General features: G+C 48.5%; 1 protein-coding gene across 1 annotated transcript in view; it reads left to right on the forward strand.

Annotated features, from left to right (window-relative positions):
* Window positions 1-343: 343 nt before the first annotated feature.
* LOC147099455 (cytochrome P450 2J2-like) overlaps window positions 344-16,988 on the forward strand; it is a 28,981-nt gene continuing 12,336 nt past the window's right edge. The window contains exons 1-6 of the mRNA XM_085969625.1: window positions 344-784; window positions 4,557-4,719; window positions 9,554-9,706; window positions 12,974-13,134; window positions 13,702-13,875; window positions 16,091-16,232. Of these exons, the coding sequence (XP_085825751.1) occupies window positions 569-784; window positions 4,557-4,719; window positions 9,554-9,706; window positions 12,974-13,134; window positions 13,702-13,875; window positions 16,091-16,232 (1,009 nt within the window). The 5' untranslated portion in view covers window positions 344-568. The remainder of the gene's footprint in view (window positions 785-4,556; window positions 4,720-9,553; window positions 9,707-12,973; window positions 13,135-13,701; window positions 13,876-16,090; window positions 16,233-16,988) is intronic.

Raw genomic sequence — 16,988 nt, forward strand, 5'->3', positions numbered from 1 at the left:
CAACTTTTAGCTCCACCATGAACTCTGTATACTCCAAACAACTCCATTACACCAACATCAACTTGTATTTATATAGCGCCTTTAACGTAGTAAAACTTCCCAAGGCGCTGCACAGGTGGAAGGATAGTCTCATCTCACCTCTGGAATTCAACTCTTTTGTCCATGATTGGACCAAGGCTGCAATGGTACACTTTCCGAAATATAGAGGAGGTATGAAAGAGAGGCTGCTGCCTGGGAACTCTGCCAGAGGCTGTTGGCAAACTATAGCAACCCGACTACCAATCAATACAATGCCAGCAAAATGACCCCCTCCGGAGGTTTATCAGCCACTCCTCGCTGAGGACTCAGTCAACAAGAAAAACTGCAAAACTCCGTCAACAAGAAAAGCTGAAAAACTGGACTCTGGACTCTCCTGATTACAGGACTTGCATCTGGAAAAAAAAAACAAGTCTGCTCTTGCCTTTTGAAGGACGAGTTGCTTTATAAAGTTGTAAACCTTTCATTCATTTATATAAAGCATAAACTGAAGCAAAAGCGTTAGGTGCTGGGTGCTTCTGAAACGTTGAGAATGGCAATCGTGGAGCAGTTGTTGGAGGGGGCACCTCTTTGTTGGCTTCGATATCTCGATCTACAAACCCTCCTGATCTTCCTGGCGGTGTTTTTAACCATGATGTCTGTGATGAAAGTCAGGCGATCTAGCGGACTACCCCCAGGACCACCCATGTGGTCACTCGCTGGAAACATCTTCATCGGGGGACAGGCGCCCCACCTGGCTCTCACTGAGGTAATGGCTGCTCCCGCTCCCAATCTTTCTCCGTCTCTTATTTGATTGAAGCCTAAGTCTCGATTTGTGATTGTTTTGTTTGACTTCTATGTTAAGGAGATAAAATATATTCCCAAGCCTGTAAGGATAAATGTTGCACATCTCTCACTTTGTTTGTTGCCTCTAGTCCCTGGTTACTCAGTTTGGGTGGGGCGGGGGATTAGTGATTTACTACTTCCTGCAGGGGATGTGCACACAATATTGGAGGAAAAGCTCTAGTTATGAGCAAAGGCTAGAGAATCTGGGGCTTTTTCTTTCCATCGGAACAGATTAGGCGAAGAGGAGATTTGGCAAGAGGTGATAGGAGGGGTTTTTGATAAGCGGGGAGCCGTATTTCCATTGGTCACACAAGGGCATAAAATACCAGAGAGCAAAGGGAGCGGTCATAGAATCCGAGAATGACACAGCACAAAGGAGGCCACTCGGCCCATCGTGTCTGTGCCGGCTCTTTGGTAGAGCTCTCCAATTAGTTCCACTTCCCCCGTAGACCTGCAAATTTTTCCTCTTCAAGTATTTATCCAATTCCCTTTTAAAAGTTATTCAATCTGCTTCCGCTGTCCTTTCAGGCAGTGGGTTCCAGATCATAAGATCTCGCTGCATACATTTTTTTCTCCTCCTGTCTCCACTGGTTCGTTTGCCAACTGCCTTAAAGCTGTGTCCTCTGGTTACCGACCCCTCCCACCAGCGGGAAGCAGTTTTTTCCTTATTTGCTCTATCTTCATGATTTTGAACACCTCTCTCATCTTTCAAACTCCGAGGCCGAGAAATTGGTTCTCGCTCGGAACGGGTAGGCTCGAGTCTCACCTGGTATTGGGCCCTGGGTCTCCTCTACACGAGGCCTACGCGCTGCCTGTTGGACATCACCAGACAGCTCACCGGCAAAGAGGATTTGCGTTTCGTGCATCTCACTTTTATTTTTTGGTGAGGATTAGTCTTGGATCAGGCGGAGTCGAGAGTTTTTCCTCTGGAGCAGGAGGAGGCAGTGCCCCACACAAGGAATCCTCAGGCCTTTCCAGACCCGCCCTTCACATTCGCTCCCATCACCGGCAGCTGTTTTGCAGGACCTCCCACTCCCCCCCTCCCCCACATCCTCCCAGGACTAACATTATCCCGGGGGACCGTGCCTTGGGTCAGTGGCGGAATTGGCCCCCCGCCCGAATGTCCCCCTCCCCACCGCTCCCCCCCGCCCCGTCCTCCAGGCATCATTCCTGTTGGCTTTAGGCGGGAGACAACGCGGAGAAATGTAAATGAGCCTGTGAGTTAAAATGGCCTGGGCCTCGAGCCAAGGGAGTCCATGGGGGGCTACCCTGCCGCCCCTGCCGCAAGCCCACCGCGAGTGCATCCGGAGTCAAAATCGGGGGCTCCTGTCGGTGTGAAGCTGACAGCCATGCTCAATGTTAAATGGCGCAGGCTAACTTCAGGCAGCCATGGGGGAAGCTCCGTAATATCAGCCATGGGTGCAGTATGCGTTCCTCAGGTGGCTGACCCACTTTACAAGCCTCGATCACCGTCACCATCACAGCAAGGCAGCAGCGAGATACCCTCCAAAAACATTATCGTTGTTTGGCGGTCTTTTATATTGACGTTTCCTGTCCTGGGCCCATATTTAGCCCTGAACCAACATCACTAAAAAACAGATTATCTGGTCAATATCTCATTGCTGATTGTGGGAGCTTGCTGTGCGCAAAATCGGTTGCAGCGTTTCCTACATTACAACAGTGACTACACTTCAAAAAGTACTTCATTGGCTGTAAAGCGCTTTGGGACGTCCTGAGGTCACGAACGGTGCGAGATAAATGCAAGTTCTTTCTTTCTTTCCAATGTCACAGATAGTTCCCTATTTTCTTCAGTCTTCCTTAACTCATAGGGGGCGATTTTGCCAGCCCTGGGGAGGTGGGTTTGGAGGCGGGACTGCCGGGAAAATGGCAGTATCTGGGGGCGGGTACCTATCCCGCCCCAACCCGCCTCTGTGCCATCTTCCCAGGAGGCGGGTACCCGACCCGCACCGGGTCCCATCTCCTCGAGGCGGGAAGGGGTTTGACGTAAGAAAACTACCAGGCACTTGGTCTAAGCGTTAAACAAAGCTTTAATCAACTGTTTTTCAACATGGAGATCTAGTTGTGTCCTTCACTAGTTCCTGTTAAAGAATGTCCTGAGCAAGCTGGGCCCATGCCCGAGTATTTATACTCTCTCTGGACAGCGCCACCCGCAGGCCGCTCAGTATTATTTCATAAGTCATTTCCACATGAATGACAAGATTCATGTCAGGGATTAATGCCAATTAACTGCCTGTTAACAGGTAGTTAACAGGTAGTTAACAGGTAGTTAACAGGCGTTTTTTTGGCTAATCCCTATTTTCAGCCCTGAAGTGTGGGTTTCCCGACGGCTCCGAATCTCGCCAGAGTCAGCGAGGCGGGCCGTTGGTCAGTGGGGGTCGGAGGGGCCGAGATGTCCGGTGTGCAGGTGAGTGATGGGTGCATGTGTGCAGAGGTAAGTGTGTGAGGTGTGTTTAAAATGTTTTAATAAGTTTTACTTAACTTTACTTCTTCCTGCAGGCTTCCTCCCTTCAGGTCTCGGGAGTCCCTCAGCTCACCAGCACAGAAAGCAGAATGGCCGCTGAACTGTCAAAAGCTGCAGCCTCTGCTTTCTGCTCAGGAGAGCTCTGTAACTCGGACTGAGTGACAGGACTGAACTTAGAAGACAGATTGTCAGTGTTTGACAGCTTTACAGAGCTGTCAAACGATGACAATTCATCTGTCAAAAGCTCTTGCCAGATGAAATGTCACTCACTGACGTTCTCTGTAACCGGCTTCCCCTTAATTGGCCTGCTAGGCCCGCTGGGTGGGCTTAACAAGGTCAATCAAGGGAAAATAGCGTGGGTTGGCCACAAGTCGATGGAGGCGGGACTAAAACCCAACAAGCGGGAGTCCCGCCTCCAAAAGCTCTCCATTGACAAAATCCAGCCCATAGAATCGACTTTTAATACCCAAACTTAGAGTCATCTAATCACTACTTTCTGATTGGCCATCTCTTCCCTTTTCAATCTGGGCGCTGTTTCTGCACCACAGAACTTAACCCTTCCTCTAGTTCCTTCAACAGGAACTGGGAAGGCATCTATACAGTAATGTACAGTGATTAACCTTCCTTCAGCCTCAGACGCTATAAAATGGGGAATGAGCCAGTGAATGCAAGAAATATTTAAGAGAACGCCCAGTTCTTTGGAGAGAGGTCTTTAAAATTGTGACGTGGTTCGATAGGGCAGACGTGGAGAAGATGTTTCCACTTGTGGGGGAGACCAGAACCAGGGGCCATAAATATTGGATGGTCACTGAAAAATCCAAGAAGGAATTCAGGAGAAATCTCTTTACTCAGAAAGTGGTGAGAACGTGGAATTCGTTACCACGGTGAGGTGAACAGTATAGATGGATCTAAGGGGAGGCTGGATAAACACATGAGGGAGAAAGAAATAGGAGGGTATGTTGACAGGGTGAGATGATGAGGGGTGGGAGGAGGCTGGTGTGGAGCATATACACCGGCATGGACCTGTTGGTCTGATTGGCCTGTGTAATTCTATGTAATTTTGGAATAAGGAAGCTCCTAAAGCAGTCTGCTATGAAAGTTCATCAAGTAGCGAGATTTGTTTTCAAACTTTTTGGGGGTAAATTGCGGCGAGACGTACAAAAGTGCCCATCATCTTTTTGTTTTTCTTTCCTTCCCTTTCCCCCAAAAACAGCTTTCCAAGAAGTACGGGAACATTTTTACGTGCTATGCAATGGGGATACCTATCGTTGCCCTCAATGGGTTTCAGATCATTCAAGAGGCCCTCGTCCAAAACAGTAGAGAATTTGCAGGGCGGCCACATTTTCCTCTACTTGATGATTTGACGAAAGGTCAAGGTATTAAGCTTTTATGAGTTTGTTTCATTTTCCTGTAACGCCCTGGAAAGTTACTGTAACAACAACAACTAGCATTTACATAGCGTCTTTAAGGTAGTAAAACGTCCCAAGGCGCTTCACAGGAGCGTTATCAAACAAAATTTGACCCCGATTCACATTTGGGGATAATAGGACAGGTGACCAAAAGCTTGGCCAAAGAGGGAGGTTTTAAGGAGCGACTTAAAGGACGAGATAGAGGTAGAGAGGCTCAGGGAGGGAATTCCAGAGCTTAGGGCCCAGGCAGCTGAAGGCACGGCTGCCGATGGTGCGGCGATTAATATCGGGGATGCGCAAGAGGGCAGAATTAGAGGAGCGCAGAGATCTCGGAGGGTCGTGGGGCTGGAGGAGGTTACAGAAATAGGAAGGGGGGCGAGGGCCATGGACGGATCTGAAAACCAGGATGAGAATTCTAAAATGGCGGCGTTGCCAGACCGGCAGCCAATGTAGGTCAGCGAGCACAGGGGGTGATGGGCCAACGGGACTTGGTGCGAGTTAGGACACGGGGCAGCCAAGTTTTGGATGAGCTGAAGTTCACAGAGGGTGGCAGGTGGGAAGACCCTCAGTGCTTAAGTACATTGACTGGGGTGAAACCGAGCCACACGTCAACGATCCCAGATTTGATCCCTGATCTGTGCCGAGTTATCTGGGCTCAGCTGGAGTGACAGTACTGCAGGGGCGGGAAACAAATTGGGCTAGAGCTCCTGTTCTTGATTGCTAATCTAGGTGACAGCCTCGGGTCAGTGGTAAGCACTCTCGCCTCTAAATTCAAGCCCCACTCCAGAGACTTGAGCACGTATTCCAGGCTGAATCTTCAATCCAGTACAGTGGGAGCTCCGCTGCACTGTCGGAGGTGCCGTCTTTCGGATGAGCCATTAAGCCGTTTCCCCTCTCAGGTCCACTATTCGATGGGGGGTAGGGGAGTTCTCCTTGGTACCCTGGCGAAGATTTATCCCTCAACCAACGTCCCTAAATCAGATTATCTGGTCATTTATCTTATTGTTGTGTGCAAATTGGCTGCCAATTTTTCCTGCATTACAGCTGTGGCTGTGCAAATCGAAAAGCACTTCATTGGTAGTAATGCCCTCCCAAAGCTCACTATCCATTCTCACACAGGATGAAGAATGGCCGCCACCATCGTATGATCAGAATGAGTTATGACCTTCAGAAAAGAATGACATAGTATTTACAGCACAGAAACAGGCCATTCGGCCCAACTGGTCTGTGCTGGTGTTTTTGCTCCACACGAGCCTCCTCCCACCCCTCTTCACCTAACATCAGCATATCCTTCTATGCAGTGTGTAACACCTACAAGATGCACTGCAGCAACTCGCCAAGGCTCCTTCGGCAGCACCTCCCAAATTAGATTGAAGGCTATGCTATGTGATCATTAAAGGTTGAGGTCAGAGGCTGGGTATTCTGCGGCGAGTGTCTCACCTCCTGACTCCCCAAAGTCTTTCTACCATCTACAAGGCACAAGTAAGGAGTGTGATGGAATACTCTCCACTTGCCTGGATGAGTGCATCTCCAACAACACTCAAGAAGCTCGACACCATCCAGGACAAAGCAGCCCGCTTGATTGGCACCCCATCCACCACCTTAAACATTCATTCCCTCCACCACCGGCGTACCGTGGCTGCAGTGTGTACCATCTACAAGATGCACTGCAGCAATTCGCCAAGGCTTCTTCGGCAGCACCTCCCAAACCCGCAACCTCTTCCACCTAGAAGGACAAGGGCAGCAGGCGCATGGGAACACCACCAGCTCCAAGTTCCCCTCCAAGTCACACACCATCCTGACTTAGACGTATATCGCCATTCCTTCATCGTCGCTGGGTCAAAATCCTGGAACTCCCTCCCTAACAGCACTGTGGGAGCACCTTCACCACACGGACTGCAGCGGTTCAAGAAGGCGGCTCACCACCACCTTCTCAAGGGCAACTAGTGATGGGCAATAAATGCTCGACGCCCACATCCCACAAATGAATTTAGAAAAAATCAGCTTATCCTTCTGTTCCTTTCTTCCTCATGTGTTTATCTAGCTTCCCCTTAAATGCATCTATACTATTCGCCTCAACCACTCTGTGTGGGAGCGAGTTCCACATTCTCACCACTCCCTGGGTAAAGCGGTTTCTCCTGAATTCCCTACTGGATTTATTGTTGACGTTCTTGTATTGATGACCCCTAGTTTTAGTCTCTTGCAGAAGTGGAAACATCTCTACGTCTACCCTATCAAACCCCTTCATAATCTTAAAGACTTTTATTAGGTCACCTCTCAGCCTTCTCCTTTCTAGACTCTGTTTAATCTTTCCTGATAGGCATAACTTCTCAGTTTTGGTATCATTTTGTGCACCTTCTCCAGTGCCTCTATAACCTTTAATAAGGTATGGAAAAGTGCAATGGAGAGAAAGAAGTTGGCTGTTATCTATGAAAGGGTTTTAGTTATGTTGGAGGGAAATCTAACACAAGCATGTTTTGTGGTTTGTTTTGAAGACAACAAACTATCGCCACGCACCCCGCAGGTAGAGCTTCCTACTTGTTTCTAGAATTAAAGGCGCTAGATTCTCTTTTCGGGCTGGTGTAGCGGGTGGAGCAAGACTTTCGCCCACCCCTCCCTCCGACTCCACCCCAATCCCAACTCATGTGAGGTGTTCTCGCCAAAACAGAGACTCTCTACCCACTGTTTCCATCTGCCTGAAGATGAGCCAGACCATTCTCAACCTTGGTGTTGTGTTTTGACCCCGAGATGAGCTTCCGACCACATATCCGCTCCATCACCAAGACCGCCTACTTCCACCTCCGCGACACCGCCCGATTCCAACCCTGCCTCAGCTCATCTCCTGCCGGAAGCTTCATCCATGCCTTGGTTAACTCTAGACTTGACTATTCCAAGGCTTTCCTGGCTGGCCTCCGACCTTCCACCCTACATAAACTTGCGCTCACCCAAAACTCTGCTGCCCGTATCTTAACTCGCACCAAGTCTCGTTCACCCATCACCCCCTCTGTGCTTGTTGACCCACATTGTCTCCCGTTCCGACAACACTGCAATTTCAAAATCTTCACCCATGTTCTCAAATCCTTCCACTGCCTCACCCCTCCCTGTCTCTGTAACCGCCTCACCCCTCCCTGTCTCTGTAACCGCCTCACCCCTCCCTGTCTCTGTAACCGCCTCACCCCTCCCTGTCTCTGTAACCGCCTCACCCCTCCCTGTCTCTGTAACCGCCTCACCCCTCCCTGTCTCTGTAACCGCCTCACCCCTCCCTGTCTCTGTAACCGCCTCCAGCCCAAAAGCCTTCGAGATCCCTCCTCTACTCCCTCTTCACCCACGACTGTGTGGCTGTTCATGGTTCCAACACCATCATCAAGTTTGCGGATGATACCATGGTAGTAGGCCAGATCACCAACAACGATGAGTCAGCCTACAGGGAGGAGGTCCAGCATCTCGTGAAGTGGTGCGCCGATAACAACCTGGCCCTTAACATCAAGAAAACCAAAGAAATCATTGTGGACTTCAGGAAGTCTAAAGGCGGAAGTCACACCCCCATCCACATCAATGGGGCTGTGGTGGAAAGGGTGGACAGCTTTAAGTTCCTCGGAGTCCACATCACGGAAGACCTCTCCTGGTCCATCAATACCTCCTCTCTGGTGAAGAAGGCCCAGCAGCGCCTATATTTCCTAAGGAGGCTGAAGGGATGTAACCTGTCACCCCTGATCCTCTCAAACTTTTACCGCTGCACAATAGAGAGCATCCTGACGAACTGTATCACAGTATGGTATGGCAGCTGTAGCTACTATGACCGGAAAGCCCTGCAGCGGGTAGTCAAAACTGCCCAACGCATTACCGGCACCCGGCTACCGACCATAGAGCACATATGCCAGAAACGCTGTTTACGGAGGTCACGGTCCATCATCAAAGACCCTACCCACCCCAGCCACAGTCTGTTCGCCCTCCTGCCATCTGGGAGACGCCACAGATGCATTTGCACCCGTACGACCAGATTTAGGAACAGCTTCTTTCCCAGGGCTGTCATCCTACTGAACTCCACAAATAAACTCTAAAGCCTGCACATCTGCCAATGCACTTTATTATGGTTATGTTTATGTTAATGTATTACAAGCCAAATGTATGTTGAATGTTTAAATGTCTTAATCTAAATGTACACTCTCGGGAGCCGCAAGCCTACATTTCGTTGTACTGCACTTGTGCACTAACAATGACAATAAAAGTTGATTTGATTTGATTTTTGATTTGATTTGATTCTGGTCTCTTGCGCATCCCTGATTTTAATCGCTTCAGCATTGGCGACCGTGCCTTCAGCTGCCGAGGACCTAAACTTTGGAAATCCTTCCCTAAACCTCTCCACCTCTCCACCTCTCTCTTTTCCTTTAAGATGCTCCTTAAAACCTACCTCTTTGACCAAGCTTTTGATCATCTGTCCTGATGTCTCCTTATGTGGCTCGGTGTCAAAAATGCTTTCACTGGTAAATCTTTTGTGAAGCTCCTTGGGACGTTTTGCTACGTTAAAGGCTCTATATAAATGCAATTTGTTGTTGATGAGGCAGCGGGTCTGTGTCAGAATGGTTGTCATTGTGAGAGCAAAAAAATCAGTGACTGAAAATAGCCATCTTATTCCGACCCAGTCCCAACCAGAAGGGATTTCGTTTCCTAGCGCGAGGCGTCAGATTGTAAGTGAACTACTGGGTCACCGATGTGCTGTGAACTTTCTCTTAGTCCTCAAAAGACAGGTAGAGGAAACTGGTTATTATTATTTATCCACTCTTTTCCCCCTTCCTGCTAGGCATTATCGTGGCCCCCTACGGGAGGTCCTGGAAGCAGCAACGGAGATTTACACTGACGGTTTTACGAAACTTTGGTTTAGGCAAAATTGCCTTTGAGGAGAAAATTCTGGAAGAAGTCCGGTATCTGACTGAAGTCTTTAAAGCATCAAAAGGTAAATTCTGTGTTTTATCTCCTTAACTTGTTATGACAAGGTCACACTAAGGTTGCCAAACCTCCAGGATTATCCTGGAGTCTCCAGCAATTGAAGATTGGTAAGTAGGACACTGCTGGGAGCAACCTCGGGAGACAAAAATCATAGGGCCATTAAAAAAAAAATTGTCTTTCTTTCTCATTTCCTTCAAACTCTTTCATTTACTTGTTATAGTTATGTTTCACTAACGGCCAAGGTTAATCCGATTGGGTAACAGAGTTTGTTCCCTTTCCAATTGAGGTGGGAAGGCAGTGGGCCGGGAGGATTAGCCAATGGCGGGAATGTGGGGGCGGGGTTGTTTGAGGCAGTGGATCATGTGATGGAAGCTCCAGGCATGCACCCAGCAGAGTTGGCAACCCGAGGTCACATGGCATGGCAGCACTCTGCATTGGGATCCTTCACTTCTCATCGCTCCACCATTGGCGGCCGTGCCGTCACCCTGAAGCCTTGCTGTGCATCAAAGGTCTTCATATAATCCTAATCAAGGGTTACTCCTGAAACAAATCCCTCCATGGCCCCGCGCCTCCCTATCTCTGTAACCTCCTCCAGCCCTACAAACCTTCGAGATCTCGGCGTTCTTCCAATTCCGGCCTCTTGCGCATCCCTGATTATAACCGCTCCACCATTGGTGGCCGTGCCTTCAGCTGCCAAGGCCCTAAGCTCTGGCATTCCCTCCCTAAAACTCTTTGTCTCTCTCTCCTCCTTTAAGAGGCTTCTTTGACCACATTTTTGGACACCTATCTTAATATCTCCTTAAGTGGCTCAGGGTGTCAAATTTTGTTTGATAACGCTCCTGTGAAGCGCTTTGGGATGTTTTACTACGTTAAAGGTGCTATGTTAATGCAAGTTGTTGTTGTTATTGTTGGGACGCCCAAGCGGACATCTCAGCAAACTTTATTTCCTAGCCATTATGACCAGTGACCATCTTGTGCACTTTTTGGGACAGTTCCCCATTTATATGGGGTTGCTTCATCAGTGCAGATCTACCTCCGGTAGAAGTGGATGCTTTGCTGCATTCACAATCTTCAGAGGCAACCTCTACAAGACATACAAAGTTCCACTTCCATTGTCTCATAGTCCACAAATGGGCCAGAAGATGCAGATCAACGATCGTGTCAAGGAGCAGAAACAGTTTCCTCAAACAGTTGTATTAAATCTTATAATTTGGATTAAATGTTGATAAATTGTTAAGTTAGCACTTGCTAAGTTGTAGGGCTGGATTTTGTCAATGGGAAGCTTTTGGAGGCGGGACTGCTGCTTGCTGGCTTTCAACCCCGCCTCCATCAGCTTCTGGCCAACCAGCAGGATTTTCCTCTGATTGACCTTGTTAAGCCCGCCCAGCGGGCTCAGCAGGCCAATTAGGGGGAAGTCACTGACAGAGCACATCAACATATGACGTGCCATCTGTCAAGACCTCTTAAAAGAAGAAATGTCAGTGTTTGACAGCTCTATGAAGCTGTCAAACACTGACATTCTGTGTAGTTTGATGAGTCCTTGTGTTCAGGACTCATCAAACCTTTCAACTCTGCATAAATCCTCTGGCTGTTGGTTCAGAGGAGCCAACAGCCAGTCTGTGAAATCTACAATGGAGATGTCAGGACTCTGGATCCACAGCAGCTGAAGTCTGTAGGCAGAAACAAAAATAAGTGAACATTTTATAACACTTTACACTCACCTTACATACTTACCACTCCACACTTGCACCCATCACTCACCTCTACATTGCACTTTCAGACCCCTCCGACCCCCGCAGACCTCCGACTCACCTCCTACAACCTGGCGGGGTTCCCCGAGGTCGGGAAGCCTGCACTGGGAAAGGTAAAATGGGACTGATCCTATCTTCTGCCTGTTAACTACCTGTTAACAGGCAGTTAATAGGATTTAATCCCTTTCCCCCCTCCAGGAGACGGGTCCCAGGGCAAGACGGCTTCCCGTCTCCTGGCAAACGGGCACGGAGGTGGGAGGGGGGCGGGTTCGCCAGCCGCCCCCACGTGCTGCAACTTTACTGGCAGTCTCGCCTCCATACCCGCCTCCTCGGGGCTGAGAAAATCCAGCCCGTAGTGTTAGTCATTAACTTTTTGTTAAGGACTATACTCCCAACTAATGACTTGCTTGAGGGCCACAGTCAGGATAACTACAACACATGGAATCATGAGGCAGAGGACGATGTGTGCGATTCTCTCCCCAGGGTAAACTCCTAATTTTGCTCACTCCAATCTGCACTGTTACCAAGTAAAGGACAGGCAGTTAAACATAGAAACATAGAAGATAGGAGCAGGAGTAGGCCATTCGGCCCCTCGAACCTGCTCCGCCATTCAATGCGATCATGGCTGATCATCCAAACTCAGTACCCTGTCCCCGCTTTCTCCCCATATCCCTTGATCGCTTTAGCCTTAAAAAATATATCCAACTCCTTTTTGAATATATTTAATGAATTGGCCTCTACTGCCTTCTGTGGTAGAGAATTCCACAGGTTCACCACTCTCTGGGTGAAGAAATTCCTCCTCATCTCTGTCCTAAATGGCTTACCCCTTATACTTAGACTGTGACCCCTGGTTCTGGACTCCCCCGCCATCGGGAACATCCTTCCTGCATCTAGTCTGTCTAGTCCTGTTAGAATTTTAAAGGAGGAGAAAAACGATAGGATCAGTTTTGATGGGGATCTCTCACTTCCTGTGTGGATGCTGAGATTACTTACCCTCCCAATAGCTTACCCTTGCTATGCTTTACTGGAACGAATGGTACGGGGAGGAAACAGTAATTGATCCCAGTTCAGTCAACATCACACAGCTGGACAGGGTAAAGCCTAGAAAAGCAAAAACTTGCATTTATATAGTGCCTCTCATAACCTCAAGCATTTTACAGCCAATGAGGTATTGTTGGAGTGCAGTCACTGTTGTAATGTGGGAAAGGTGGCAGCCAATTTGTGCACAGCAAGCTCCCAGAAACAGCCACGTGATAGTGACCAGAACATCTGTTTTAGCGATGTTGGTTGAGAGATAAAAATTGTTGAGGGAGAACCCCCCCTTCTCAGCAACCAATGAGTTCTTTTTCAAACTATGCGCCATTCTAAACATCAGCTAGATATCATGAGTTGGAAACTGCTCCGAGATGATCTGACTGAAGTAATGGAATGTCAAAACCCTACCTCACCTGGGCAACCTCTTCACAATGTCGGAGTCTACCTTTGCTCCTGCACATCCACCCACTTCTTTTTCTTTTGTACAGATCAACCCTTTAATCCCAATTCTAAAATCACCAGCGCTGTGTCCAACGTGATTTGCTCAGTAGTTTTGGGGAAGCGTTTCCATTATGAAGACAAGACATTCACGCGACTGATAGAACTGATTGATGAGAACATGAAGCTTCAGACAACAATATGGGCACAGGTAAAAAAAAAGGACTTTCTTTCCTTAGGGACAAGAGAATATGCTTATTAAAATAGGGATACAGATGTCAAAAATTTGGCTCATAGAAAATAGGAACATAGGAACATAGGAACAGGAAGTGGCCATTCAGCCCCTCAAGCCTGTTCTGCCATTCAATTAGATTATGGCTGATCTGAATCTTAACTCCATCCAGCCGCCTTGGTTACGTAACCGTTAATACCCTTTGCCGAACAAAAATCTACCAATCTCAGTTTTGTAATTTTCAATTGACCTAGCCTGGCACCTTGCCAATAAATCAGTGCTCAGAGGGGACACTGTGATAATCGTCCGTAGTCTGGACCGGGTAGGAGGCAAGAGTGTGAAATAGAGGGGCTAAATGGCCTACAGTTCCTATTGACTGTAAAGCACTTTGGGACGTCCTGAGGTCATGAGAGGCGCTTTATAAATGCAAATTCTTTCTTTCGATCTGTTTTGTAAAATGAAGTTTCAAACCTTGAAAGCCTTGTGACTCACTGTGTATTGGAGAACCAAAATCATACATGGCAATCTTCTTCTGCTTGCTGCTAGGTGTATTCCATAGCTCCCTTCATTCGCTATTTCCCGGGGCCTCATCAGAAGGCATTTGAAAACCAGGCCTTAATTGAAGCCATACTTCAGGACTTCATAAACCAGCACAAAGACACTCTGAATGGTGAAGAGATCCAGGATTTCATTGATGCCTATTTACTGGAAATGGAAAAGGTGAGCACAGCATTTAATGAAGTATTTCATTTTGTTGGTGGGTCTGTGCGTTGCAATAGGCTAGAGCTCTCTTCTTTGACCTTTCACCTCTGAAAGTCTGCTTCGATCCCAGGTCAGACTAACGGCCCAAAATGCTTTTCTCCCTTCAGTAACTCACTCAGTGTCCTCAGTGAAACAGCAGCCTCGGCCCAGCTACTAGTAGGTGAGAAAATCAGTGCAAGCCGTCTTTAAAGTAGTGGGATAGCAGTGGAGAATGAAGGGAATGCGAGCGAGGGGGGGCTTCACCGCCTGACCCAGTCTCGCTCCCTCTACCTCTGCTGCCGAGACCTCCGAATGTAAATGGCAATGGGGTGGAGGGCATCATTCCCTGGCTGATTTCCATCCGTCTGCCTGTATTACTGCCGCTTCCCATGGGGAAGGTGGCGATGAACCCGAGGAATGTCGCTGAGATTCCCCCCGTGGAGGGAGCTGGCTTTGTGGTGGCCTCCTTCGCCTCCATTCTGGCCCTGAACACTTACCTGCTGTAGGTGCTGAAGGTCTTGGCTGTGGTCTTCAGAGGGGGCTCGCCTCTGACCTTCAGGATGCTTCTCCCCCCTAATGGACCCCATTGGTGCCTCCCTCTTGGTATTGCGAACCCAACTGGTCACCCACCGTGCATTTCTGATGAGCTTCCCCTTCAATGTATTGCCCTTAGAGAGAATAATAGTCCTACCAGTTATAGCGGGCACGTTGGTGTCAACGCAATTTGCCCGCTACACATGCTGGACGCTGTAAACAAGAAATGTTTTTATTCATTCATGGGATCTGGGCATCGCTGGCAAGACCAGCATTTATTGCCCATCCCCAATTGCCCTTGAGAAGGTGGCAGTGAGCCGCCTTCTTGAACCGCTGCAGTCCGTGTGGTGAAGGTGCTCCCACGGTGCTGTTAGGGAGGGAGTTCCAGGATTTTGACCCAGCGACGATGAAGGATCGTCCGATATATTTCCAAGTCAGGATGGTGTGTGACTTGGAGGGGAACTTGGAGGTGGTGGTGTTCCCGTGCACCCACTGCCCTTGTCCTTCTAGGTGGAAGAGGTCGCGGGTATGGGAGGTGCTGCCAAAGAAGTCTTGGCGAGTTGCTGCAGTGCATCTTGTAGATGGTACACACTGCAGCCACGGTGCACCGGTGGTGGAGGGAGTGAATGTTTAAGGTGGAGGATGGGGTGCCATCTGAAAAGACTCATTTGGTGCTGGCCCGTATGAAAAGCATCAGAGCAAGTGTCTGAATCATATTTGGGCAAGGCGGCGTGAGACCCAGCTCAGGACAGGAGATAGCCTCAAATCAGCAGCTACAATGTGACTGCAACCATTATAAAGCCAATTCTATAAGAGTGCCATCACTGGCGGCCTGAGATCGTGGCACTGGCGGGCAGTGCGGAAACGGGACAAGAAGAAGTTGTGCATCGTTCCCACCTGCTCCCCCCCTCCCGCTCCCCCCCCGCAACCCCGGCATCGCACCAGGAGCTCAAAAGGATGGCAAATAGGGTTGGCAGAAGTTCTAGAGGACCTGAGGTAGGGGGGCTGGAGGCGACAGGGCTGCTATTGGACGAGTACAAAGTGCTCCCATTAAAGAGGTTGAGTTACACCTGATTGTAAAAGAGAGGCTGGAACTTACCAATAATTTTGTACAGATACAAAATAATTTACCAGGTAAGGCAGTGAAGTCAAAGACATCAGTGGCAGAAGGGTCGGTAACCAGAGGACACAGATTTCAGGTCATTGGCAAACGAGCCAGAGGTGACATGAGGAAAAAAAAATTTACGCAGCGAGTTGTTGTGACCTGGAATGCGCTGCCAGGAAGGACGGTGGAAGCAGACTCAATAGTAACTTTCAAAAGGGAATTGGACAAATACTGGAAAAGGAAAAATTTGCAGGGCTATGGGGAAAGAGCAGGGCGGAGTGGGACTAATTGAAGAGCTCGCTCAAAGATCTGGCACAGGCACGATGGGCCGAATGGCCGCCTTCAGCGCTGTATTATTCTATGATTCTGTGATTGGGGGAGTTTGAAATCCTCATACCAGTCGGACAAGCTGCAATGGGCTGAATTATCCTGGACTTTTCCTTGCGTCACTTTTTCCCTCTGGTGCGCAGTCACCTCGGCAGGGAGCAAGGGTTCGCTGGTAGAAGACTTTGGTGTTGTTAAGAATTGGAAAGAAGAATAACATTTATTTTGCAGGAACAGAACTCTCCTGACTCTTGCTTGACGGAGGGAAACCTGCTCCAGAATGTCAACGATCTCTTTGTTGCTGGAACGGAAACCACAGCAACTACTCTCCAATGGGGCATTCTATACATGATGCTTTATCCAGATATGCAAGGTACAACCAGGCCTCTGACTTAAAGAGGGTGGCCGTTCTACTAAATTGCCCATAATAAGTGTAATAAAAGAAGGCATTTCTCCACTTTTCAGTGAGCCTCACTCATCTCAAGTTGCTCTGTTTTATGCTTTGGAACTGCTGTTTGGAGATACTTTGGGAGCAGTCATTTCCTGTACAATATCCCCTGCAGCAACATTAGATCTTTCCAGCCACAGACATCCCATAAATAATGAGTTATGGGTACAATCTCCCATTGACGATATCAGAGCACACAATGACTACATAAGGGGGAGATGAGCAGAATGTTTTTAGACGTAGCGATTGAAGGAGGCTATTCGGCCCATCGTGTCTGTGCCGGCTCTTTGAAAGAGCTATCCAATCAGTCCCACTTCTCTGCTCTTTCCCCTTGGCCCTACAAATTTATACTTTTCAAGTATTTCTCCAATTCCCTTTTGACGGTTACTGTTGAACCTGCTTCCACCGCCCTATCAGGCAGCGCATTCCAAATCCTCACCACTCATTGGGTAAAAAGAATCCTCCTCATCTCCTCTGGTTCCCTTGTCAATTATCTTCAATCTGTGTCCGCTGGTTACCGACCTCTCCGCCAGTGGAAACAGTTTCTCCCTATCTACCCTATCAAAACCCCTCGTAATTTTGAACACCTCTATTAAATCTCCCCATGGCCTTCTCTGCTATAACAATCCCAACTTTTCCAAGGATTTGGCCTTGACAATTTCATCAATGGACACAGAGAAC

This window comes from Somniosus microcephalus, chromosome 28, assembly GCF_052327205.1.
Source record: "Somniosus microcephalus isolate GS21.2 chromosome 28, FLI_Smic_1.0, whole genome shotgun sequence".
Taxonomy (NCBI): domain Eukaryota; kingdom Metazoa; phylum Chordata; class Chondrichthyes; order Squaliformes; family Somniosidae; genus Somniosus; species Somniosus microcephalus.